At 37.5% G+C, this 25,700-nt stretch overlaps 1 protein-coding gene across 1 annotated transcript in view; it reads left to right on the forward strand.

Annotated features, from left to right (window-relative positions):
- The window catches only part of LOC140240637 (6-phosphofructo-2-kinase/fructose-2,6-bisphosphatase-like), a 141,955-nt gene extending 119,206 nt beyond the window's left edge, over nt 1-22,749 (forward strand). Inside the window, exons 14-16 of the mRNA XM_072320393.1 lie at nt 1,510-1,572; nt 2,938-3,002; nt 22,235-22,749. Of these exons, the coding sequence (XP_072176494.1) occupies nt 1,510-1,572; nt 2,938-3,002; nt 22,235-22,384 (278 nt within the window). The 3' untranslated portion in view covers nt 22,385-22,749. The remainder of the gene's footprint in view (nt 1-1,509; nt 1,573-2,937; nt 3,003-22,234) is intronic.
- Nucleotides 22,750-25,700: the final 2,951 nt, after the last annotated feature.

Below are 25,700 nucleotides of genomic sequence, written 5' to 3' on the forward strand. Positions count from 1 at the left end.
ATTACCGGACACGCACATTTTTGCGTACTAATGACATTCTTAACGCGCGAGACTTCGTAGATTAGCCTCACAGAACTTTGTGTGGACCGAAATCGCAAAAAATGCAACATAAAAATGTAAAAACACGAAGAAATTCACATTTTACCTCAAATTTATAGGTGAGTGACCCGCACCTCATCATAGTTGATATTTATGCATGTTTGAATCACATTTCACGACTGAAATTCTATGAAATTCCACTCACATACAGGAAAAATGCTGAAGATGCCAGTAGAACCAAAAGTTCACTGATCGATATCGGAAATTTGTAGCTATCGTCCTCAAACGCGAACGATGCGGAATAGTTGTGGCTAAGGGGCCCGCAACTCGTCACCCGTGCGTGCAACTCCCATAGACAAAGCACATAAACTAGAAGTAGAGTCTAACCAGTTGTCGATTTCTCATAGGGTTTTAGTGCGTGCAACTGTTCGAAATGTTCAAGACAGCTAGACATTTTACCATAAAAAACGAAATTTGAACCTCATTTGCCGATTTTTTTCTTTGTCATCCGCTCGGTGAGAATGTGTACGGTGATTTGTGGGATGAATTGTGATTCTGGTGCAAGAACTAGGTGCGAAAGATGTCTGTTATTTCATTGCGGAAATTGTGTCCGTTAATACAATGCGATTTTGCACTGCGAAAAAAGACAACTTTTTTTAGAGGGGTATGTTTGAAGCATATTTTCTAAAAACTGGAGCGAACAATTGACATAAGTTGGCTGAATTCGTAATTTCCAGGAGTCTGTGAATAAGTAATGTTATTTTTAGCCGAAATTTCATCCTCTGAGTACGGAATTCAAAGCCACAAAAAAAAAAGCGTGCGGTAATTGGATGTCCCACCCTATATCAAGCTGTTGGTGCGTGACTTGTGCGAGACAGTGAGTGTAATGTGAAGACAATTTAAGCCTGGACTGATGCTAGATCAGTGCGGAACACCGCCTTGCATCAGTCGCAGCTTAAATCTAATGACCAATGTGAATGCAGTATAGCAGTAGTCAGCTAACGATATGATGCCACATGAGCAGCAGAAAAATATTGATTGAGAAAATTAGAAGTAAAAAAAGAGATTGGCTGCCTGAAAGGTCAAAGGTCAAAGATCAGAAAATATAAGTTCAACTACCATTTTTCTGGTCACACATGTACTTTCACTATCTAAGGCAAGTAATATTGTTTAGAGTATTGGATTTTAAACAAAAATGCAAATATTGTCTTTGTGCTGATATGGTTAAAAGCTTGATCTGCTGTCAATCATCAAGATCAATTATCTTCATCAAAATAGAAATGAAGGATCATGTACTTGTAGCATATTGTAGTGTTTGCATGAGAAACAGCCATACCCCAGTCAAGTACACTACAGTCAAACTATTCTTTTTAACTGTGCTTTAGCTGCTTGGGTTTGGCTTGCCTGGTGACTTCCAGACATGTTTACAATATTAGGCTGTTACATGTTTTCAAATTTATTTGTATTCAGAGGAGCTTCCGTACCTGAAATGTCCACTCCACACAGTCATCAAACTGACACCTGTAGCATACGGTAAGTAAAAAAAACAAAAAAAAACAAAAAACAAAAAAATGCAGAGTTCAATATGTTCCCTATGATCTCATTTGTACGTTGTAAATAAGTCCAGTAATGTAAAACTGAAAATATGCTTTGATACTTTGAAAGAAATTGGTATTTGTAATCTACCTTTGTGGAAAATTCTCTCCCCCCCCCCCCAAAAAAAAAAGAAGTCCTGACTTCTTCCCATGTATTGATAATACAAAATTTCAGTCATTCCAGAGTTAATACAATATTCTAACTATCCGACAAGTTGAAGGAGAATGCTGTCCCTTTTGCCTGATATACACAAGAATTTAATCAAATATCATTTTTGCCAGATATTTGGCATGAGTGGCAGAGTTTAGGAAAAAAAATCACACCACCAAAACTCATTGTTGTATCTTCACATTTACCCCCACACAGCTCCAATGTGCTTATTTTTTCTCTTTATGTGTACATATCTGGTGTGCCAGGTGACGTGGCCAGTCAGTCCTGTTACAAAGCCAAAAATATGGTTTTGAATATATGCTCTTCCAGCAATTCAAAGTCAATAAATAATTTTCATGGATAAAGCTGCTGGGAAACAGCTTAGGTGTATTCAGTATTTTTTTTTTTCTGGCATATACATCTACAATTATTTGTCATATTAACAAAGTTGATATGACTGGTGTTACTGCTGAATCAATGGTTTATCAGTACTCAGTCTGGCTATTGTATACAAAGTATTTCCCTGTTAAAGGTCCTGTTTACCTTTGGGAGCAGTGATTTCAAAAATGTTCAAGATATCACATTTGATGCATATGTGTAGGTCTGTTGTGTTACAAAACATCCTACCACATAAAATTTCCGCAATAAAGCTTAAAGTATAAGGAGATATCAGTTTTTCTCAATAAACCATAACTGTAGACGGTTTACTCTGGAAACATTCTTAACTATTGTTCACATTTTGTGTATTTAGCAACACTTAACATCAATTATACGGATTCAAATTTTTTCAGAGGTTGTTTCTATCCCTGACTCACATTTTAAAACTATTCTAAAGCACTAATGCGGGGTTTTTGTTTCATCTGCAAATGGTAAATTATGCCTTTAAACTACATTGACCCATGTAGCACACACACACAGATAAATGTGTGAAGTCCTTTACATGGGGAAATGTATACATTACATTGACAGAGGCAAGTTTAGTTATCCATAACATGAAGCACTTTATCCAGTCTCTACGTTTAAAGTAACATTATACAGTATGTGATTTTAAGTCTCCGTTGTAGTTTGGAAAGTAAAGGGGTAACATCAGTTCTTACTGTCAGAAATGAAAAAATATGTATTTTTACAAAAATGTTAACTGTCTTATGACAGGTTGCAGAGTGGAGACAGTAACTCTGAATGTTCCAGCAGTTGACACCCACAGACCCAGACCAGAGGTGAGATAGTTATCTTAACAAGCACTCTTTGCTGCTTTTAGCTTAAAATTTTAGTTTGCATTAAAGATACATGTATGAGCAAAGAGTTTGAAATTTAGGTCCACAGCAGGAAGACTGCAAATGTAGTACTGTCATGCTTTTTATTTTGTTTGCACTTTCCATCTTTCATCATGCCATCATATATTTTTGTATTCATTTATTAAATGATGCATATATATACATATATTCATTTTGGGGGGTTCTAATTTTCTTGGTGGAGGGCCCATTTTTCTACTCAAATTCTGTTACAATCCTCTGTCTTATGACTTCATTCTTGACATTTAAACAAGTTCACAATACTTAATATTCTTTGCACTGTATTTGATATATTGGGCATATTTTGGAATTCAGCTGTGTTTCTATTTAACCCATATTTTATAGTCATAAACACATGTTCACAAAAGATTGAGACTGGTAATATTTATTATATCACTCACAGATTAAATCTGCAGTAGTTAACCCTTGCTTGATTTTGGAGTCAGCGATCAGTATATGCAAATGCTATCAAGTTGGTTATTGTTAATGTTTCTCTTCAGTGTGACAAGGATTTTGATGCCAGATTGTCCAAACAATGTTTTATGGGACAAGAGACAGTTTGCATGTGACAGCAAATTTGACTGAACCATTTTTTTTTTGTTGAAAAATACAACTACGAATTGAATATTTGTGAAAAGAGTAAAAAATGATTAACTCTTTGAATAATCTTGTTTCATGCATGTACCCTATTGGAGCTTTTAGTGTGGTCCCATCATAGTTGAAGCATAATCAGACATACACAATTGTATTTGTGGTGTGTATTATCACTTCTGTGTGAGGAGCTGCCTTTCACCCGACAGTATGCCTAGTATGCAGAGCCAACCTGTATCTCAAGGCAACAAATTGCAAAACACTTTTCTTGGTCTAGTCGGACATGCCAGTCCTGCTGCTTTGATGGACCCACCTGCTTGGAGCACAGTGCCAGAAGAATGCACTACTGTATACGCCGAATATTTCGCAAGGGTATTTTCGCGAATTTCGCAAGTCTGGTGCTATTCGCAAAATTAAAGACACATAAATATTGACTCTGCTCCCAATGTGAATGTTACGTGTGCGTGTACATTTCTCTCTTCAGTACAGGACTCCACAATCGCGATTTTATCCACTGGCTAAATCGTTGGGAATTCCGGATTCACGAAACTTTAGACTTGCGAAATATATGGCGTATACAGTATTCCTCAATTAACAGCAATATGGTTATGGTGGATTGTAATGAGATGGTGGAAATATTGTGTATCAGATTTGGTGTGGTGTGAATATGGTTTTGATCTCCTGGATCATTTGGGGTCATTGAGGTGTCCAAAGGAAAAATCCATGGGCATATCAACCTGCATTAATGTAATCCATTTGCAACTCTTTACCCAAATTCTAATGAGTGCTGAGATCAGGACAAGATACACTTCATAGCAGCTGTTGTGTGTTTTTAGTTGGGGGAAAGAAAAAAAAAAAAAAAAAAAAACATGTTTGAGGGTGTACAAACGTGGCACCATGCAAGAGCTCCCCACACGAAAAGATTCTAACAATTTTTATTTTCCAATTTTGTTTCCCCCAAACAGAAAGTCCCATCCATTCCAAAGGAGACATCTGATAATCAGTGACCCAAGAAGGCTTCCTCAATTAGGCAGCAACAGGAGATCAAAACAACAGTTGAACATTCTTCTGTAGCCAGCCAATGTATCCACTAACCACATGACAACTATAGGCATCTTAATATACATGTAGTTATGGTGCTGCTCTTTAATCATACACATTGTAATGATTTAGATATTGAATGGTTGTGAAACAAGATTTAAAATGCTCTCTGTCTTCTCAATGAGTTATGCTTTCTCTCTTTGGTCTAGTGCAGACTGCATCCTTTAGGAAGTTTTCCCTCACTGTGTCTTTGTCAGCAGTGGCTGTAGAGGCATACTGTTCTGTGTGTGTGATGCAGATGTAGATGCATCATAACTGGTTGTATGTGGCATTACAGTAAATCAGGTATACATCTTAATTTGATTTTTTTTTTAATGCTTTGCCTGACACTACTTCATTATGCGGAGGCAATTGTACCAGCTTTCACAAGACAAAAAAAGGAAAGAGGAGTCAAATTCAAAGTGCCCAATGTTAAAGGGATTGTATAGTTTTGGTTGAGACCTAATTTCAGGTTTCTAACATTTTTTGGTGAGATAATGAGAAACCTCTTACAAAATATGAAAAAGCATGTAATTCTATGAGGAATTCGACGTTTATTTGATGAAAATTGGTTTTGAAATGGCTGAGATATCCAAAAAGAGCGATTCTAATAAAGTGTGGGACCCACACTTTATTACAATCACTTTGTTTTACTTTGTTTTTTGATGTTTCAGTCATTCCAAACTCGATTTTCATCAAATAAACTTTGAATTCCTCTTAAAATGGTATGTTCTGTACTACATCATGAGTGTTTTCTTGGTATCTCGCAAAAAGTTAAAAGCCCAATTCTCATCTCCACCAATACTGTACCATCCCTTTAAAGAGGACTAATGTGACATGGTATATATGTAAGCAGTCTTTTTTCCTTGGTTTGTAATCTGGCATGTTATTACAAATGCATCGGATACAATGTTTCAAGGCTTTCTGAAAGCCAGTTCTGGATCTGTGAAGTTCCATTTAATGATGATGTCTGCTGATGTGAATTCCAGCTTGTATTTTAGCAAATTATGAAATGTCTTTTATTATGATAAGATTTACCAGATTTTCAACCCCAAAAGGATCTTTCTTGCGATACTTATTGTCATCAGTAAAGTGGGATGGCCTAAGCATAACAGTACCTGATGGTGCCAGTGTGTCCTTGCTATAACAAGGCACACCAGCTCATAGAAGCAAGACAGGTTTTGTACAATGCTATTCCACACCTTTTCTTGCCATAGACCCAGTCCAGGAACACTTTTGACATAGCAACAACAATCATTATTGACCTTTCTTGCTATTGTGAGTTTGTGTGCTAGTCAAGGTATGATGCATGAAATCTAAGCATTGTGATGTGTAATGCAACTGGCTTTACTATTGATGACACCACAACTGGCAAGATTGATGTTTTTAAGAATAAAGTTTAGTGAATACAGCGAATAAAAATGTGTGATACATATTTTGATGAAAACAGGACCAGATAAACCTGTTCACATCAGCAGAAGTCAACATGGTATTAAACCTTTGAAAGCAGCAAATGATGCCAGATGAAATCATAGTCCACAACACAATATTGTGCCATTAGTTCATTAAAACCTATTCCAAGGCACATGCTAAAAAGGAAGAACATGACAAATTTGAATTGTTTGGAAAGTACATGTGTATGCATGTGTGTAGGAAGTAATGCATGTTTCCAATAGACAGATAGGGCTTTAGGGATTTTAGGGATTCTGAAGGTACAAATATGAACTGGTAACAACTAGGTAGACCAATAACCTACATTCCCATTAATCACAAACACAGATAATTGCAAAACTATTACAAAGGTAACTAATAGTAACTTACACTTAAAAATGCTTTTCATGTTTATGAGCTGCTATTGCCCTTAGAAATTTGACTAAAATATCAACATTGGCCACCTAGAACTTGTCAGGGAACATCTTTGAGAGCTCGTGAGTTGATGTCTTGCAGTTGTAAAACAGTATGTAAGTTCCTGCTTAAGCTGTTATTTCCGCATACAGATATTTTCATGAATGAAAAGATCATGGACATCTTTGAGAGAAGTTGTTTTTTGCGAATTGACAATAATGCCATCGTAAGTGCGCTATTAACTTAGCGCATGGGTAATTTTTGCATGTTGATGAATTCGTGGTCCAACAGTGATTTGCGAAAATAACAGCTTATACCATAAATGAACTGACAAACAGAAGTAAGTGTGTGTATATATAATTATACAGTTTGACCTCTATTATCTGGCCATCTCTTATCCAGACTTCTCTATCATCTTGACATATTAACAAAGTGATTTCAAACTCAATTAAAACTCCAACCAAACTCACGCGATTTGCCTATGATATTCCCAACAGAATAAACAACATCAAATTGTAGACATACAAATCGTCACACACAACTTTAACCCAATGCGCGCTGTGTGCTTGACGTTGTAGTGATACCAGTGTAAGAAGCATGTACAATGTAGTGTCTCCCAAAGGTGACTCCAAAGTTATATCTATAATATATACAGTAGATATGACTGTGAATGTTACTGTAGGGAGTCACTGCATGCACATGCTTGTTATTACTAGAATAAGGAGACACTAAGATTAGTGTCTCCCAAAGGTGACTCCAAAGTTATATCTATAATATATAGATATGACTGTGAATGTCACCGTAGGGAGTCGCTGCATGCACATGCTTGTTATTGCTAGAATAAGGAGACACTAAGATTAGTGTCTCCCAAAGGTGACTCCAAAGTTATATCTATAATATATAGATATGACTGTGAATGTCACCGTAGGGAGTCGCTGCATGCACATGCTTGTTATTGCTAGAATAAGGAGACACTGGATTAAGGCGATATTTTTATACCCCCGCATACACAAAGTATTTTATAAGGGGGTATATAGGAATCAGCATGTGGTCGGGTGGTTGGGCGGTGGGGTGCTCCGTTGCAATTCTTTCGTCGCAAACTCCTCCTACAATATTAAAGTAATTTAGATAAAACTTGGGGTACATGATGACATTGAGGTGTAGATGTGCTAGACATGTTTTTAATGATTGTCAGAGGAAGCATTGTCATGGTAACCACAATTTTACCAAAACCTTGTGGAGTGAACTACTTCCACAGTATTTACGCAATTTATTTCAAATTTTGTTTGTATACTGATCTATAGGTGTAGCTATGCAAGACACTCATTGTGTTTGTACCCAACAAGGCATTGCTATGGTAACTGCATATTTTCTTGAAAATCTTGTGTAGTGAATGGAGTGAACTTCTTCCACAATTTTGAAGCAATTGAAATCAAATTTGGTAGACATTATGGCATTAACGTATAGATGTGGTGACCTGATTTTTGTATTTTGCCAGACTAAGCATTGCCATGGTAACCAGTTTTACCAAAACCTTGTGGAGCAAACTTCTTTCACAGTATTAAAGCAATTTATTTCAAATTTGGTATGTATAATGATCTAAGGTGTAGTTATGCAAGATGCTCTCTATGTTTGTACCTGACAAGATATTGCCATGGTAACTGCATATTTTATTGAAAATCTTGTGGAGTGAACTACTTCCCCAATTGTGAAGCAGTTGAAATCAAATTTGGTGGACTTTATGGCATTGTGGCATAGATGTAGAGACCTGATTTTTGTGTGTGCCAGACAAAGCATTGCCACAATTTTACCAAAACGTTGTGAATCATATTCCACAGCATTCAAGCAATTAAGATCGAATCTAGTATTTATGATCTATAAGTATAAATATGTTAGACACCAATGTGTTAGTATCAGAAAAAGGCATTGCCATGGCAACCGCACATTTTATTTCAAATAAGCATTCAAGGCATTAAGGTCAAATTTAGTGTGTATGAAGATCTTTAGGTATATTTGTGCAAAATGCCCTTCATGTTTGTACCCGACAAACTTTGGTTCAATTCTTTTCCATAGGAGTTTGAGCTGCTGGAGCAGGGGTATTAATCACCTTCAGTGATAGTTCCTGCTGTGTCTCAACATTTCCAATTACATTGTATATCATATCATATGTAATCCATGCTTTACTGCTGATAATGCTTAGTACACGTTTCCTACACACTGTCTCCTTAAAGCTGGATCCAGAGTTAATGGTTTTAAGTTTAGTGTGCTAGCGGCCCCACCAGACTCGGGTCATCCCATTCACAGAGTGTGTGCAATTTCTGGACTATATCAGCCCAAAGTTGCACTCAGTATTGCATTACAGCAAAATGTTTGAAACTGACCTTTGTAATTCTTACTGGACAAGAACATACACTTGATAAACTACAATGTTACATCGTCTGGTGTTCTTCACCTTACGATTTGAGAGCTTGAGAAATGTAAGAGCATGTAACACATATTCTGTCTTTTTTTATCTCTACACTGTCACAACAAAAGCATATACTGCAACCTCAAATATTTTTCCCAACTCATTTCTTTACATCTACCTCGTACTTTGTACCATGTATACCAAAGTATTTCTCTTGCTAAAATTATCTTACAGTTATACTAGAGTACATATGACTATACCTCAGGAACTTAAGATACTGTATCCAAGCCTGATATGTGAGACTAGTCCCATAGATTAGTAAAGGTCTTTCTGTTCAAAGTTGCTGCTGTGTCCAACCAGCATCTTGGGCAATGTGAGTCCCATTGACAGTTTTTAATGTGGTATCTGGCATGCTTCTAACTCTGTATTCTAGTTTTTCAATTACCTACAAATTTGTTGGTGATTTATTACTACATGTATATTTCCAAATTTAATGAATAGTGCCATTTTCAATGTTCATTCTGAATTTATTGAAATTTGACATTGAGAATTAAACAAAATATGTCTGCATGAATCTACATGAAACAACCCTGTAATTGCAATTCTTTATGTTCTGTAGGTTAATGGTTTAAAAAAGATGAAGACTGGATGATGCATTCCAAAGTACATATAGGTACACATGTATATGTGACCCGCTACAACAGAAGGATCCGAAAGTCGAGGGAGGTCGATTTTCTGGAAATGACATGACATTATTCCCTTACTCTTCCGCTTTAATTTCATACCGGTATATAACACGACACATAAAAGTACTTGGTTGCGAAGATATTGATGATTTTATGAGACCATGTTTAGTGGGCTAGGAAATCAATGTTTCGAGAAAACCACCTTCAAAGTTTCCCTTCCGATGCAATCCTGATCAAGGAGAGGTAAGACAGTTTTCACCTTTTGACAATAGAAGGTCCGCTCATAGCAACCTCTGCGATGTTCACTCAAGCTTAGCCCCAGCGGTCTTCACACGACCAATCAGAAACCAGGATGGCACGCACTGACCAATAAGATCACTCCCTTGTTGCTAGGGGCGCAGTCTATCACCAGTGCTTAATCCAAATCTTCGGACACATTTCTGTTCCCTTGCAAGTTGAAAAGTCATGGCTCAGAAAAACACTGATTTCTTGCCTTTCCTTTGATCATTTAGCTTCTAATTAGATTTTGGCAGATGATGAGACAAAATATTAGACTTCAACATCATGCCAGCAACAGAAATTTGATGGCTGTGACTGATTTTGATGATCTGACTTGAAACTGAATTTCCTTGGCTCAGCTGTCAGCGACTTTTGGATCCTTTTGTTGTGGCAGGTCACATATGTATCTGCATGTTCCTTTGATCATTTTGCCATATGTCAGCAATTATACTGTACGAGCTGAAATTTTCGCGGTGGTTTTATTTTCGCGAATTTCGCGAATCGCCTTTGAACCGCGAAAATAACAACGCGAAAAAAACAACAACGTGCGAACAGATAAGCACAGTTAGACCTCGCAACCGCGAAATTAACAACACGTGAAAATGTTCTCCTAGTAGCAATTCGCGAAAATATCTGTACGCGAAAATTTCAGCTCGTACAGTATCACATAGCACATTGTAATTCTTTCAGGAGGCTACTAATATCATCTTGTTGAAATTTATGATATGTTTTTCGCTCACCAGAGCTAATGACTCGAGTGAGCCATTGCGATCATTCATCGTCGACTCGCATCGCTTGGCATGCATCGTGCATTAACTTTTTACCTTTTCATCTCCTTCAAAAGCCCAAGACAGATTTTCACCAAACTTGGCAGGTTACATCCCTAGGGTAATATGATCTCAATTTGTACAAATGGGCATCATTGCCACCCCATCCTCCCCTGGCCCTCAGGGGTCCAAGCCTCTGAATTAAGGAATCTTTCAAGATCTTCTCTACAACCGGAAGTCATAGAGCTAATTTAATTTCCTGAGTAAGTAGATCAGTGACTGTCATTTCAAGTTTGTTAATGGCAGATTAATGGATGGGCTGGGGGAAACCAAATTGCGACCCAATTTTCACATTTTTATCTTTTTGAAAATGCTTGGTTAAATCTTCTCCAAAGTTGGCGGGTATTGTTTTTTAGAGTGATAAAATAATATATTTGTACAAATGGGCACCATTCCCCACTTAAAGGAGCCCCCAGGAGTTCAATGCCCCTTGGACGAAGGAGACTAAGCCCCAAATTAAGGAATCTTTACAAATTTTCTTCTGTAGAACCAGAAGTAGTGCTATGAGTATGGTACATAAACTAAAGTAGATTGGTGACTGTACAGCCTGTAGTTTCAAATTTGTTCATGGCAGATCTAGGTTTGGGTCGTGTTAGGGACCAAATTGAAGCATAGTTGTCACATTTTCATCTTCTTGAAAACACATGGTCGAAAGTTGTCACCAGTCATGGCAGACTTGGTAAAAAAATATGTACTTATACAAATGGGCACCATATCCCCACCCCACATGGAACCCTCAGGAGAACCCATAACCCCCAAATTAGACAATGGAAAAAAAAAAATGTATAAAACTGATAATACTCCGAGTAGATACACCATCGGGACCAGGACCGCATTGGGACCATTTTTCACATTTTAGTTGTCTTTTCGAAAATGCAAGGTCAAATTTTCTACACACTTGGCAGGTACAAGTATTTCTGCCAGTATGATAGAATATACACTGGACACCATGCCCCCTTGAGGTCTTCAAAGACTCCCTGTTTGCTATGTCCTTATGTAATAGCCTTATGTAATAGTCTGCAAGAATGAATGGAAGGTGAACTTGCGACCCTCGGGTAAGCACGAAACCCCTGTATACAGTGTCTCTTGTTTTCTGTCTGGCATTCCACCTATTGCTGAATATTTGTCATTTGCATTATTCTTGGAAACCAGCAGTTACTTTATGTATATTAAAGACATCATATATACTGACCTTTATTTCTATCTACAGATACCATTGAGTATTGCTTTACATGAGATGTGTGTCCTGGTATTACATTTGTATCTATTTGAGGACTGTTCATACGTACATCTACCCTGTGATATTGTAGTGGTAGCAGGAGTATATTTGATTAAGCAAAATTGTAGAATGTTATTTTGTGTGTAATTTGTTGATAATGACATGGTTCCCGTGACACTCGTGCTCACTGCAGAAGAAGTCTCTTTCCTGGCTGGCAAGTTTATATCTGTGAATAGAATTGGATGGGGATTTGTTTAGGAGAATTTTTTTTCATGGCAAGAGAGTAGGAGGGTCAATGTAAAATGTAACATGGTATCCGCAATTCTAAAAGAAGTGCTCTGTATTTGGCTTTTTGGAAATAATCTTACTTGGTGTGTAATCTATGTGGGCATGTTGTTATCATATATTGCCAAGATTCATATGAGTGTACATGACCCTGAGTGATACCTTGCAAAAACTGATTAGCTACAGTATCAAGGTTTTACATACCTCATTCACATTACTATCAATTTTTTTTTTATCATGTTCAGTGTTTGTGCCTGTATCACAAAACTTGCAATAGATTCATCATTTTACAATCATAGCCAGTATTTTTTCTGTAAGTGACGTTCCAGTAATATCTGATGAATAATGATGAAGTGTGTGGAACCTGTGGTATTCAAAGATGTGTTACTCTGTCATGCTATTGTCTTAACCCGTTGAGGACGGTTTGATTTTGCTATAACACGCATTTCCCATAGACACCTGCCCGAGTATACTCGGGACTCGTCCTCAATGGGTTAAAAAAAGAGCATGTCTGTCTTAAAAAAGAGCATGTCTGTCTAATAAATATACAATAACACTAGTATACCATTGTGATTAGGATGGTTTATCATTATTGCAAACATTGCAAACATTGTCCAGATCTTGGGGTGCCCCCCTTGGGGGCACCCCAAGATCTGCCCCCCCCCCCCCCCCAGAGTCAAAGGCCCGAATTCATGAAGGTGGTACAAATGAGTGTACCATGGTTTAAACCATGGGCAAAAACCATGGAGCTCCAAGTGTCGCAAGGAATATTTTGTTACGAAATTGGTCATCTCTCAACAAAATGACTGCTTCGTTAAGAAAATTATCATTTCATGGAAGAAATGTTCATTTAGTTTCAAAATGTTGTCATTTCGTTACAAAATAATCATTTCATTGACGAAATGACTGATTTTGTAAGGAAATATTCCGTGCGACACTTGGCGCTCCATGGTTTTTGTCCATGGTTTAAACCATGGTTTCATTTGTTCCACCTTCGTGAATTCTGGCCAAAGTGGGGCCTAATTTCTACATTTTTATCTTCTTGAAAAACTTTAGAATGGATTTCCCCCAAACTTTATAAGTTTGGGCTGTTGGGCTCCCCAAGGAGCCCAACAGCCCAAAATTAAAGAATCTTTACAAGACCCTCTTGTACAAAATGTGATAGAGCTTTTGTATAATGGATAACTACATTTGGTAGCTCTAGTTTTAAGCCTCTTCATGGGTTATACTCCCCTTTTTGGGGCCTGAAGTGGGAGTGATTGATGGAGCGACACTGGGGCTCAGTTTTCTCATGTTTATCTTTGTGAAAATGCATGGTCAAATTTTCAACGAGCTTGGCAGGTATTTTCAGTAGGATACATGGAATATACTGTATACGCTATATATTTTGCGAGTCTAAATTTTCGCAAATCGGAACTTCTCGACAATTTTGCGAGTGGTTAAATTCGCGATCGTGGAGTCCTATACTGAATGGGGAAATGTATAAGCATGTCGCATTCATATCGGCACTAGAGTCAATATTTTCGCATGTCTTTAAGTTCGCGAATACCAACTGACTCGCGAAATTTGCGAAAATAAAAACCTCGCGAAATTCGCGAAAATAAAAACCTCGCAAAATTCGCGAAAATAAAAACCTCGCAAAATTCGCGAAAATAAAAACCTCGCGAAATATTCGGCGTATACAGTATATTATTGCACAAATGAGCACCATGCCAAACTTTGGTCCAGTCAAGGGACCCAGGACCCTAATTTTTTATTTTTTTTATTTTTTTTTTTTTTTTGGGGGGGGGGGGAGGGGAATAAGAAATAATCTGAATACATACAATGCACATTGGGGACTGTACTTTCAAGTTTGTTTATGGCAGATCCAGGGATGGCCCCCTTTGGGCAAGACAAAATTGAGGGCCAATTATCACAAATTGATCTTAATTTTAACACACATGGTCATATTTTCCTCGAACGTGGCAGGCATTATTGCCAGTGTGATAGAAAATACAAATGGACACCATGCCCTCATGGAGGTCCCTCAAAGCTCTCCAAGTTTGTGTTCTTCTTGGGTAATGTCTGCAAGAATATGTGGAAGGGGAACTTTTTATACTCGGTTGAGCGCAAAATCCCAGGTTTCTAGTTCAGCTTCTTTTAAAGAAATACATAATCTTTTAAATTCCACCATGTAATCAGTACAAAACAAAAGATGTTTGTCCACATTCCATGCACAGTAACAAGTGTTTTCTGAACTCATTTGGTGCCAAAATACAGTGAGACTGTGGTAGTAATACCCATTTTAGCAATGGGCAGAACAGAAAGTAAATGGTGTTTATATCTGCTTTCTCAGCCAAGAGACAGATGATGGGAGAGGATATAACATCCAGCATTTATTGAAGACATGGGTATCAGAGAGGAAGAAATGAGAATGAAAAGAAAGCAGTGAGAGTGGCAGTGGCATTGAATGATTTGTTCCCATTTTTATTCTTTTTTTAAAGAAGATGATGCTGCTTTGATAATGCTTTGATATATGTAAAAGATTCTGTATAATAGTGTTTGTAAGCTGAGTGCCTAAACACAGTCTACTACAAACAGAAAAATGAAATACTGAATAAAAGGAAGACTCTGGTGTATCAGGCTGTTAAATTATTATGGTTTTTCTCTAAAAATTGTGAGAAGACAATATTTGGTATGAAACAGCAGTGTTGAAAGCATGTTATGTTCCAGATGAATAATTTGTGATGAAAAGTGGACCATGCTAACACCCTAGTTTTATGCTGTGTCTTGTTAAATATGACCTTTCTTTTACAAGATTCCTGGCCAGTGTTACTCAAGTCTTTTCTTGAGAACAGTACTCAGGAATCTTGTCACAGCCAGGTCATATTTAATGAATTGATCTTGTCATTTGTTAATTGATTTCCATGTGCCTCAGACTTACAGTATGTCCAAGTCATAAAGTGTAAGCCAATGAGTCCTCCACAGTTCATTTTGATTTGTTGTGAATTATTGTTTGTACATGGCTGTGGACATTTTCATTCTGACAAAACGATGATTGTGTAGGATTTATCTGTATGAAATCTTACAAGATAAAGCTCTATGTAGAAAATGGAAATTAGTAGTGTGCATAGTTTCACAGTGGAACTGACAATATATGCGAAGCAGGTTTACCTTGGCAACTATTTGAAAGAAGTGCATAACCAGCATAAATTTACAAGGACATCGTAATAATTTTTTTATTCATGCTGCATGAAGGCCATATTTTAAGGACATTTTTAGAAAATGAATAGTAAATATACAAGAAAATTCATGGTGTCTACAATTTGAATTGTCTGTCCCTACATATTGTGCTTGGAATACTGGGAGTGAAATAAATGTTCATAAATTAGATAATCACAACAGTAACATGTGTCTTCAATTCTTTATTGTGAATGTGGACTTTTTTCTCACTGTTATTTCTTCTGTGTCAGTCTGAAGGCATTTACCATACATGAATCAGACAAAATGTTGGATGAAAATAACTTATGTGGCCATGGAAATTGAACATATTGGCCATTTGCTAAATTATCAGCATTTACAGTATGTTAGTTAGATTGCAAAGTCGAAGGTATTTTTTTATGCCTCCGCCACGCAGTGTCGCCAGAGGCATTATGTTTCCGGGTTGTCCGTCTGTCCGTCCGTCTGTTCGTCTGTCCGTAATCAATTTTGTGGACAGCGTAACTAAAAAAACCGTTAGAGGTATCCTAATGAAACTTGGCATGTATATGTATGTGTGGGCGAAGTTGTGCCTATCAACTTTTGGGCACACATGCTCAAGGTCAAAAGGTCAAGGTCAAATGCTCAAAATTTCACTATTTCCCCCATATCTATGCAATGCATGAAGGTATTTTCTTGAAACTTAGTGTATACCTGTACTACCAAATAAAGATTCTCCAGAGAGAGTTTTGGGTGCCGAGGTCAAAGGTCAAGTGAAAATGTTCAAATTTCACTTTTTTCTCCATATCTCACAAATGGTTCAAAGTATCTTCATGGAACTTAGTCAGAGACTCCAACTCTACCACTTTCGACGGGAGTTCTCCTGCCGAAAACCCATTTTTGCAGAATCTCCCGTTCTCCCGCTTGAAATGATTTCTTACTTAATTTCATTGTATGTTTAAAAATAGGCCTTAAATAGCGCGAGAGAGCATCTAGAACCCTAGACCGCAAGGAACTTTGCGCTCGTGATGTGCGCAATTTGGAATCTCCCGTTTGCTAGGGGTCTCAGGCGGGAGAATCTCCAGATCAGAAGGTGCTTGGGGTTGGAGTCTCTGCTTAGTACATGTGCATGTACTGACAGCAGTGATTATCTAGGGAATTTAGGGGTCATGGGTCAAAGGTCAGGGGGTCAATGGTCAGGGTCAACTCCTCAAAATTTCACCATTTCCCTCTTATCTATGCAATGCCTGCAGGATTTTTTCTTGAAACTTAGTGCATGCATGTATTACCCAATAGAGATTCTCTCTGAAGTTTCTTGCCAAAAGGTCAAAGGTCAAAAGGTTAAAGGTCAAGTGAAAGGGCTATTAAAGTTTCACTTCTTCCTTAAACTTATAAATGGCTCAAAAGTCAAGTAAAAATCCTCAAATCCCTGAATACCTGCACTCTTAGACAATATAGCCATTCATCCAATTAAACCTAGTTCAAGGAAAGTGAACATGCAACACATTTGTGACAAACCTGTCATTTTGATAGTTTGTTACCTCCGCCAAGGGGGGAGGCTATGTTTTCATTACTGTTGGTTTGTTTGTATGTTTGTTTGTTGTTTGTCCCTGTGCAAAATAACTCAAAAAGTAGTGAACAGATTTGGATGAAACTTACAGGAAGGTTGAGAATGACACAAGTAACAAATGATTAAATTTTGGTAGTGATCTGAGAATTTTGGGGGAATTTATGAAGGATTTTTGATATTTTGACAGGAAGGGTCAATGAACTTGGGAGTTCAAGCTGCGCATTTTTGAGGTTTTCAAACACGCACTAAAGTGCGTGCTCCACTTTCTGCTAGGGCGAAATGTGCCGCACAGGTGAGGGTTTATGACATAACAAATTAAGGCTTCTGTATTGGGAAATCGGGCGATTTTTCAGCATGTATACCTATGGGTGGAAATCGCTGATCTCTATGGAAGAGCCCGTGCAAAGAGCTTTTCCCCAGGGATGGAGAGTAGAAAAATCTCCTCGGTGGAAAGTAGCTTCTTGGTGGAGGTTTGCGCTCTCAGAGTGCTTTTCTAGTTTATTATGTGAAAATGTCATCACACATTGTCAGGACATTGTACTGTAGACCTGAGGAGAACCATGCATTATGGCGGAGGCGTACCAGTCGCCATAGCGACATTTCTAGTTTTTGTTTTGTTTATTTAGGTGCCAAGACTACATTATGTCCAGTCAAGATCACTAGATGGTGTAAAATGCATATTTTTTTTTAATATATTGACTATCATTGATCTTACGATATGGTATGTAACTAGAACTAAGAGATGTATGCAGTAGATAAAAAACGTTTTTACCCTAGCTTGATCCCCCCCCCCCCAACATACATACATACACATGTACGCATGATGTAAAAAGTGTTCTGCGGTCCCTGCCAAGGATGTTTGCACTCATTTCAGAATCATGGAAAGGTATCTGATCAAAATTATGAAATGACTTGTAATATTTTCGTGAAATTCACTACTGTAAGAACAAGTATTCACAGTAATACATATAGTTGGCAGTAAATGTAAAAATGTGTTTATTACAATATGGTATACATCACATTTTGATGGCATCATGCTTTCTGACTGTAGCAAGGTTTGTAGTCCATTCAAGGTTTTAGCAGTGAAGGACATTGACTTTGATAGCAAAAAAATAAAATAAAACAAAACAAAACCAGTGAATGTTTGAGGAAAACCCGACCTGGTATCAATTTTGGAATGCCCAGTTTGATTTGACAAAGGGTGTCTCAGTGAAATGATTTACTGTTGTAGTATATAAACTGTCCATCCACATCGAATTACATAGTCTGACAGATAAGAAATGAAGGGGTTTATTGGAATGAAAGTTATTGTAGGCATCGGCCAACTTGCATCTGTGCAATATAATACACAAGATTATACAATAAATGTAAGCTTCATACCAACACCAAATCATGAGGTATAAAAAACAAATCATATTAGGTTGACTCCATTAGGGTCGTGACTGAAGATATTGGTTGGACTGAAACGAACTTCAGGAGTTTGTGCACGTTGAATGTTCAGGTGCTTGGTATTTGGTTTACCGGTACTTTGTATTTTGTTTCATCCTTTTGTTAGATGGAAGTAAACAGAAATTTTGAATTGATAGAAAGAGAAGGAGTGGAATCTCTTCACAGTTAGTGCAAATTTATGTGTAGGTCCTATAGCATGACAATTGAATGGTTTACATTACCTCTGGCTTTGATGTCCTATTCTCCAAGCCTCTCTCCCATAGAGTTTGAATATTGAGACCAAAAAAGAGGTTCTTCATTTTAAAGGGATGGTACAGTATTGGTGGAAATGAAAATTGGGCTTTAACTTTTTCGCGAGATACCAAGAAAACACTTATGAAATAGTACAGAGCATACCATTTTAAGAGGAATTCAAAGTTTATTTGATGAAAATCGGGGTTGGACTAGCTGAAACATCAAAAAATAAAGTAAAACAAAACGATCGTAATAAAATGTGCGTCCCACACTTTATTAGGATCACTCTGTTTTGGATATCTCAGCCATTTCAAAATCAATTTTCATCAAATAAACGTTGAAATCCTCATGGAATACATGCTCTTTCATATTTCATAAGAGGTTTCTCACTATCTCACCAAAAAATTATAAAAACCTGAGGTTAAGCCTCAACCGAAACTATATGATCCCTTTAACAACTTTTAAGCTGTATTCAGAAGAAAAAAAAAATGCTGACATCCTGTTTAGAACATGATGGTAATATGACATGGAATAAATCTTTCCAGTTTTCTTCATATCTTCTTGTTACTAATACCTAATACCTCAGGACTGAAGAGAAAAGAAAAGAAGAATATCATTCATAATTTGATAAAAAGTCAACATTTAACATCTTGTGCACATTTGCACATAATTTTGTTCCCCAGGTTTAGCTCCTGAATATTAAATATTTTGGATTTAAAAAAAAGTTAGTCGCATTGTACACTTAAAGAAGTACAATTTTTACAGGTTTTTGTTTTTGTTTGTTTGCTTGCCTTGTTCTCTGCTTACTAAATGATTGCTGCTGAAAATATTCAGAGGGTCAGTGAACTGCTGCTCTCTAGGTTTGTTGTTATCGAGGAATTATGATGTATTCTTTAACAAAAGTACTACCTTTCATCAAAACAATTTACTAACACCTGTGAAGGAGCACGTAACTTCTCAGTGGCATGGAGCATAGGTATGAAGGAGAGATTCTCTTTACTTCTCCTCTAACACTTTTCTTCAGTGTTACAAAGTAAAATACTGCATAATTGTCAGAAAGAAAGGGCAATTCATGAACACTCATATTGGTGGAGGATATTGACAAATTAACATCTGATGATGGCTTGTATTATCTCTCATATACTGGACTAAAAAATTGCTAGGAATTAGCAGTCAATTATCTGTAGTGAATGTGAGGTAGCTTTTGTAATCATTGTAATCATGCAGATTTCAAACAAAGTGTAAAATGGTACTGCTTCTGAATTAGGATGTTTGCCTTTTGGTTCAGGGTATCTTGTGTGTATGTGTCTGTGAGTGTCTATGGGCATGTGTGTGTTTTGAATATTAAAATCTAAATGACACGACTACTTTATTTTGCTCTATATGTAAGTTATGACAGGACATTAATTTTAGTTTGTGAAATTTTTATAAAGATTTGCAGAAAAAAAGTTAAACAGGGATGAAGATGATACATTATGCTATAAATATAAGCCTATTGAAATGAATATATTCTTAACAGATACAACAAAGAATTTTAGAAATGATAATGGAATTAAATGAAAAAAAAAAATCCTGCTTTGTTTATGATTTAAAGGGACATTCCAGATGATTTTCATAATTTCACATCATGTAGTGCATAAATTGACAACTCCATGTATAGATTTGTGGAATTCATTGTGGTTCTTGAGCAGAGAAACAATACTTTGAAAAACCTTAAACAAATTACACTGAACAAGGATGATGACATAGGAGGTTCACATATTTCAGAAATGTAGCAGTGTAATTCCATTACAATAATGCTTGCTTGCGAGTTCACCTGTGTATAATCTATGCATGCCTTCTTCTTTTGTTCTGATTCCTTGAGCCCCAACTCATGCATTCTTATGGTGACTCTGCCATGTCATCATCCTTGTTCATTGCAGTTTGTTCTAAATTCTAAAAAATATTCTTATTCTTCATCCAAATTGTCACAAATTCTTAAACTCTGTCCTCAGTATAACTTATTTATAGTTGTTCAAATGTAAAAATCTGAAAATCATCCGGAGGTCTCCTTTAAGATTGCAATGTAGTCATTTAGTGCACTCAAAATTCAATCAGGTTTTTGTATGTCGTATTCAGCTAATGTTGGTCTGCTGCTCAAAAGTTCACTGTTTCTATTTATTCTTTTCTTTGGTCAGATTATGGTAGTCTTTTTAGGAAGTCTTCATAAAGGACAGTATCCAAAAGAGGAGACCGATAAAGTACTGTAAAAGTGGATATTTTTGTGGGCGCAATTTTTCGCGCTCGACCTGGTAAGATGGGTTTTGTGTGGTTTTAAAGAAAAAAAAAAGACAAGAAACAAGACCTAAACTACCTGGAACATGTGGCAAGCAAAAATATTTGTGGGCTTTTATTTTTGTGCTATTTCCTGTTTGCACGAAATGCACAAAAATTTCAAAACCGCAAACATTTCCATTTTTACAGTAATAGACATGTATAGACCTACTCGATTTTAAAACACTGTAACTAATGTCGGCTGTAACTGGGGGGACTTCCAAAATAAGAAATAAGATAATTCAATGGGATTCGCAGTGTGTCGGGTGCATTGCTATGTCAGTGCATATATCGAAGGGCCACTATTAAAAAACACACACAAACAACAACTTAGATGAACAGAAAAAAAAACAGCCACTTCCCATCATCACTTCATCTACAGTAGGAATGTCCAGGGATGATGTAAAGCTGGTAGACATGGTAGAAATATATCAACAATTGTTTGCATGAATATCACAGTGATAGTAGCTCAAGGTCAATAATAATTTTACTTTGGTTAAGACTGTCATTCTCAAATCATTAATATTAGCTTGCCATTTCAGCGATGATTTGTGGTGAGAAGGAAAGAAAGTGAAAAACAATTTGATGCTTGAAATAGCAGATGAATAATCAAAGGCCAAGGCCAAAGGTTCCAAAAATTCAATTTAATGTTCTTCACTTTTAATGTTCTCAATTCCACCCAATATGAGTCAAATGCTATTTGGTATAATGGAGAGAAATTAGTCGGATAATGTTTCCTTTTTGCAGAGAAGGTTAAAGGTCAATCCTTGGTCAGTGGTAAAGATCAATTTGATTCATTAAAATATAGAATGAACAGTTATGTACATATTGCACAGTAATTGCATAATGAGCGGAGGCATCCCATTCAACTACGCACAGCAGTCAAATTGCTGTAGTGCCGTGACATCAAATGATTTGTTGCCTGAGGGCCAAAAACAAATCTTGTGTATTTAGTCTGTAGCTCTAGACGCATACCCATCTGCCTAGCTGTCATGGGACATGGGATGTAACGCTCAGTATGCACTTGCCAACACGTATGGGGGGGGGGGGGGGCCTCAGCATGACGTGATGACGTCATTTGAACCTCGTCTATATCTGTTATATTCCCCATTCACCCACAAATCTATTGATTTTTTTTTTTTTTGCTTTGACATTCTCGATTCCTATCTCACTTTTCATGCACTGTGTATTGTAGGTCTGTGACACAAGCAGGAGCTCACAGGAGGCACTTGCTACTGTTCCAGATGCAGAGTTTGCAGAGGGACTGGGGGAAAACGATGTACACATCGATGCAAAGACAAAATACTACACATCATGGTCAGGATTGGCTGGTTGGCTCAGCTAGGTACAGAAGTGAATTAGAGAGGTACTGGATTGATATGGATCATTGCGGCTTGGAATTTCTTCTACCAACAGAGAATAGCCAGTGTAAAGTACCACATACAGGATTATAACAATGCCAAATTTATGAATTCATGTGTATATAATTTACACCTCATGGCTACAGACTTCCAAATCACAAAACTGAGGACTTCTTACTGGCATGTATCTTCTCTTCCCCATGACATCAAACAAGCCATGATACAGCTAGTCCTCTCTTGTTATGGAATGTAACAGAACTTTGCAACTCTGTCTTGGGCCAGTATGCAGATTGTGTGTGATGACCCATCACTTTGAAAGAGAAACTCCAAGTAATAGTGATTTAGCCAAAAATACAAACAGACAACAACTTAGAATGTAAAAGTTACTTACATATACAAAAAGTGATACCTCCTATCCATTTTTTTTAAAATGATCTTGTGATGTTTTGAACTTTACACTTGGTGTCATGAAGCATATTAATTGACCTGTTTTGTTTATTGCCAAGTCTCTAGGAAGCTTGATTGTAGATCTTATCCTCCACATTAATTGTAATTATCTTGTTGCACCTCTCATTGCATTTCTTTCAACTTGTAAGACAAATATATATATATATATATATATATATATATATATATATATATATATATATATATATATATATATATGATATCATTGTAAAGATGAGCTTGTAGAAATTAAAGACACCAAAGTTTGTGAATCAATGTTGGGTGTTTCTATCATGCTTTCATAGTTCTAGGCTGCAGGTATACACAGTACTGAAAAGATAAAGAAATGTAGGGTAGAACAGAAAGAGCAGTGGAAACTATACTGCCATCATTCACCATGTGGCATGTGTCGTGCATAACTTTTCCACATTTTTTTTTTTTTTTTTTGGTGAAAACCCTATCATGGATCTTCACAAATTTTCACATTCTCAGCTTTTTTTTGAGAACCTTGCAACAGATTTCCACCAAACTTCTAAGATAGCATCCCCAGGATGATAGGATCCTGATAGGTAAAAAATGAGCACAATGTCTGCACCTTCCCCTCCCTAACCCCCGATGCCTGCAGGGGGCCAAGAAGCCCCCCCCCCCCCCCCCCCCAGAATCTTTAGAAATTTTCTTCTCCAGAACCAGAAGTGATAGAATTCTATGAGTAAGTTCATTGATGACTGCACAGTCAAGTTTATCTGGGGATACTCTTGTGGGGCTTCAGTGTGTGTTGGGGGGAGGGGGGTTCCAATTTTCACATTTTAGTTTCTTCTTGAAAACCCAGTTACAGATTTTCACCAAACCTTTGCAGTAGCATCCATTGGTGATTGGATATTAATTAGTCACCCCTCCCCCCCCCTTAAAAAAAAAAAGGCTTCCAAAGAGGTTAAGAATCTTTCAAACTCTTCTTCCAAAATGAATAAATACAAGGTTCATTTGTGAGTATATATGTGACCTTGCTTCACAAAACCAACAAAAAGTTGCCAGACATGGATTTTTAGTTAAGAGCAGACTTTAAGCTTTAAAATGATGTATAGCTTAATTCAAATGGACCCTCTTAACCTATCTAAATATTGGAAAGAAAGCACATACTCCGGAAGAGTGTGAACTGAGAAAAGAGGCTATGAAGTACAGGGTCTATTCAAGTGCTTAATCTTTACCAAGCCGTGCTAGCTGTGCAATGAATGGGACCAAAAAACCCAACAAAAAAAACAAAAACAAAAAACATGATATAAACCACCAGAGCAACAACAATGAAGGAATTATTAGATCAAGCTGAAAGTGAGTATGCTTTATTGATATATTTTGTCCATGATTAATGCCAATTTTCAAAGCAGCGATGGTGATGTTCGTCCTTCCCAGGTGAAGATGACCACAACTTCTAGTATCCATTCCATGAGTGCGAAGATGGTTAATCAGTCTGATCCTTGCCCGAAAATATCTGGTGCAGTGTGGACATGGAAATGCCAGAGGTAGGCCAGACTGAGAGGTCGCTGTGCTTTTTCGTTGCTGCCATTTTTGTTCCTGCTCTTCCACACATCTCACTTCGTAGCCTGATACACCAGAGCTAACCACGGATTGCCAGGCAGATCGGTCTTGTGCTGTTGTTTCCCATGTGTCCGGGTTGATGCTACAGCATTTCACAGAATCTTTTAGTGTGTCCTTGCAGCGCTGGCCTCTGGCCTCCTTGAGAGCGCTTACCTTCCATTAATTCACCACAGAGCAGTCACTTTGGCAAACGTTTGGCGGACATTCAAAGTACATGCCCTGCCCATCTTAGCTGGGAGTGCTTGAGCATTGCATGAATACTTTGCATCTGGGCTCTCTGCAGTACAGTTGAACCTCTCGTATCCGGACAAGTCAGGACCGGGGCTCATCCGGATAAGGGATTTGGCCGGATACGGGAGACTCAATGCTTTATATATGTACATATACATACACATGTACTGATGTAGCCCGTTGTAGTACCACATGTAGTAATGTGTATACTGCAACCTTTTCATTGTTAAATTTGGGGATGTTCGGGGATGTTAAAATGTCTGAGGGTAAGCATGATATGGAGGGAAATTTGATGTAATGTATGTTGATCATGTTGGAAGTAATATGTAATTCATGTGTGTTTGTGTAGGAGTTCTCAAGGAGTTGGGAATCTCCCTTTCCTCCCGTAATTATATAAAAAAAAATATAAAAAAAATCACGGCGAGATTGCGTCCGTATAATAGAGAGATCCGGATAAAGGGAGGCCGGATAATAGAGGTTCAACTGTATCTCGGTGTCCATGTTTGGCAGGCGTACAGCTGAGAGGGCAAGACAACTGTGCGGTATATTTTTAGTTTGGTCTGAAGACTTATTCATCTTCTCTCCCACACCCTGTCTCTGAGTCTGCGGAAAGCCGAGAAGCCCTTGCAATTCTGAGACTTCTTTGTTGATGCTGATATTTCGTGACAGTGTGCAGCCAAGGTAAACAAATTTGTCTGCCACTTTCAACTTCTCGCCATTGACCATGATGGTTAGCTGTGTGTAGGTAATTGCAGGAGCTGGCTTCAGTCTTCTTCATGCTTATCATCAGACCAAAGTCGTCATAGGCGTTGGTGAATTTGTCAGCACTCTCCTGTATGTCAGACTGGATACTAGCATACAGGGCACAGTCGTCAACAAAGAGAATGTCATGGGCGATTTCCTCCTGGAGTTTTAATTTGTCAGAAAAAAATGTCAGTGATCTGCTCATTCGCGAAAATATCTGTCCCAGTGTGCAAAAATAACAGCTTATACACTAAGTTCCCCTAGCATGTCACTAGGAATCAATGA

This window comes from Diadema setosum, chromosome 2 (genome assembly GCF_964275005.1).
Source record: "Diadema setosum chromosome 2, eeDiaSeto1, whole genome shotgun sequence".
NCBI classification, from domain to species: Eukaryota; Metazoa; Echinodermata; class Echinoidea; order Diadematoida; family Diadematidae; genus Diadema; species Diadema setosum.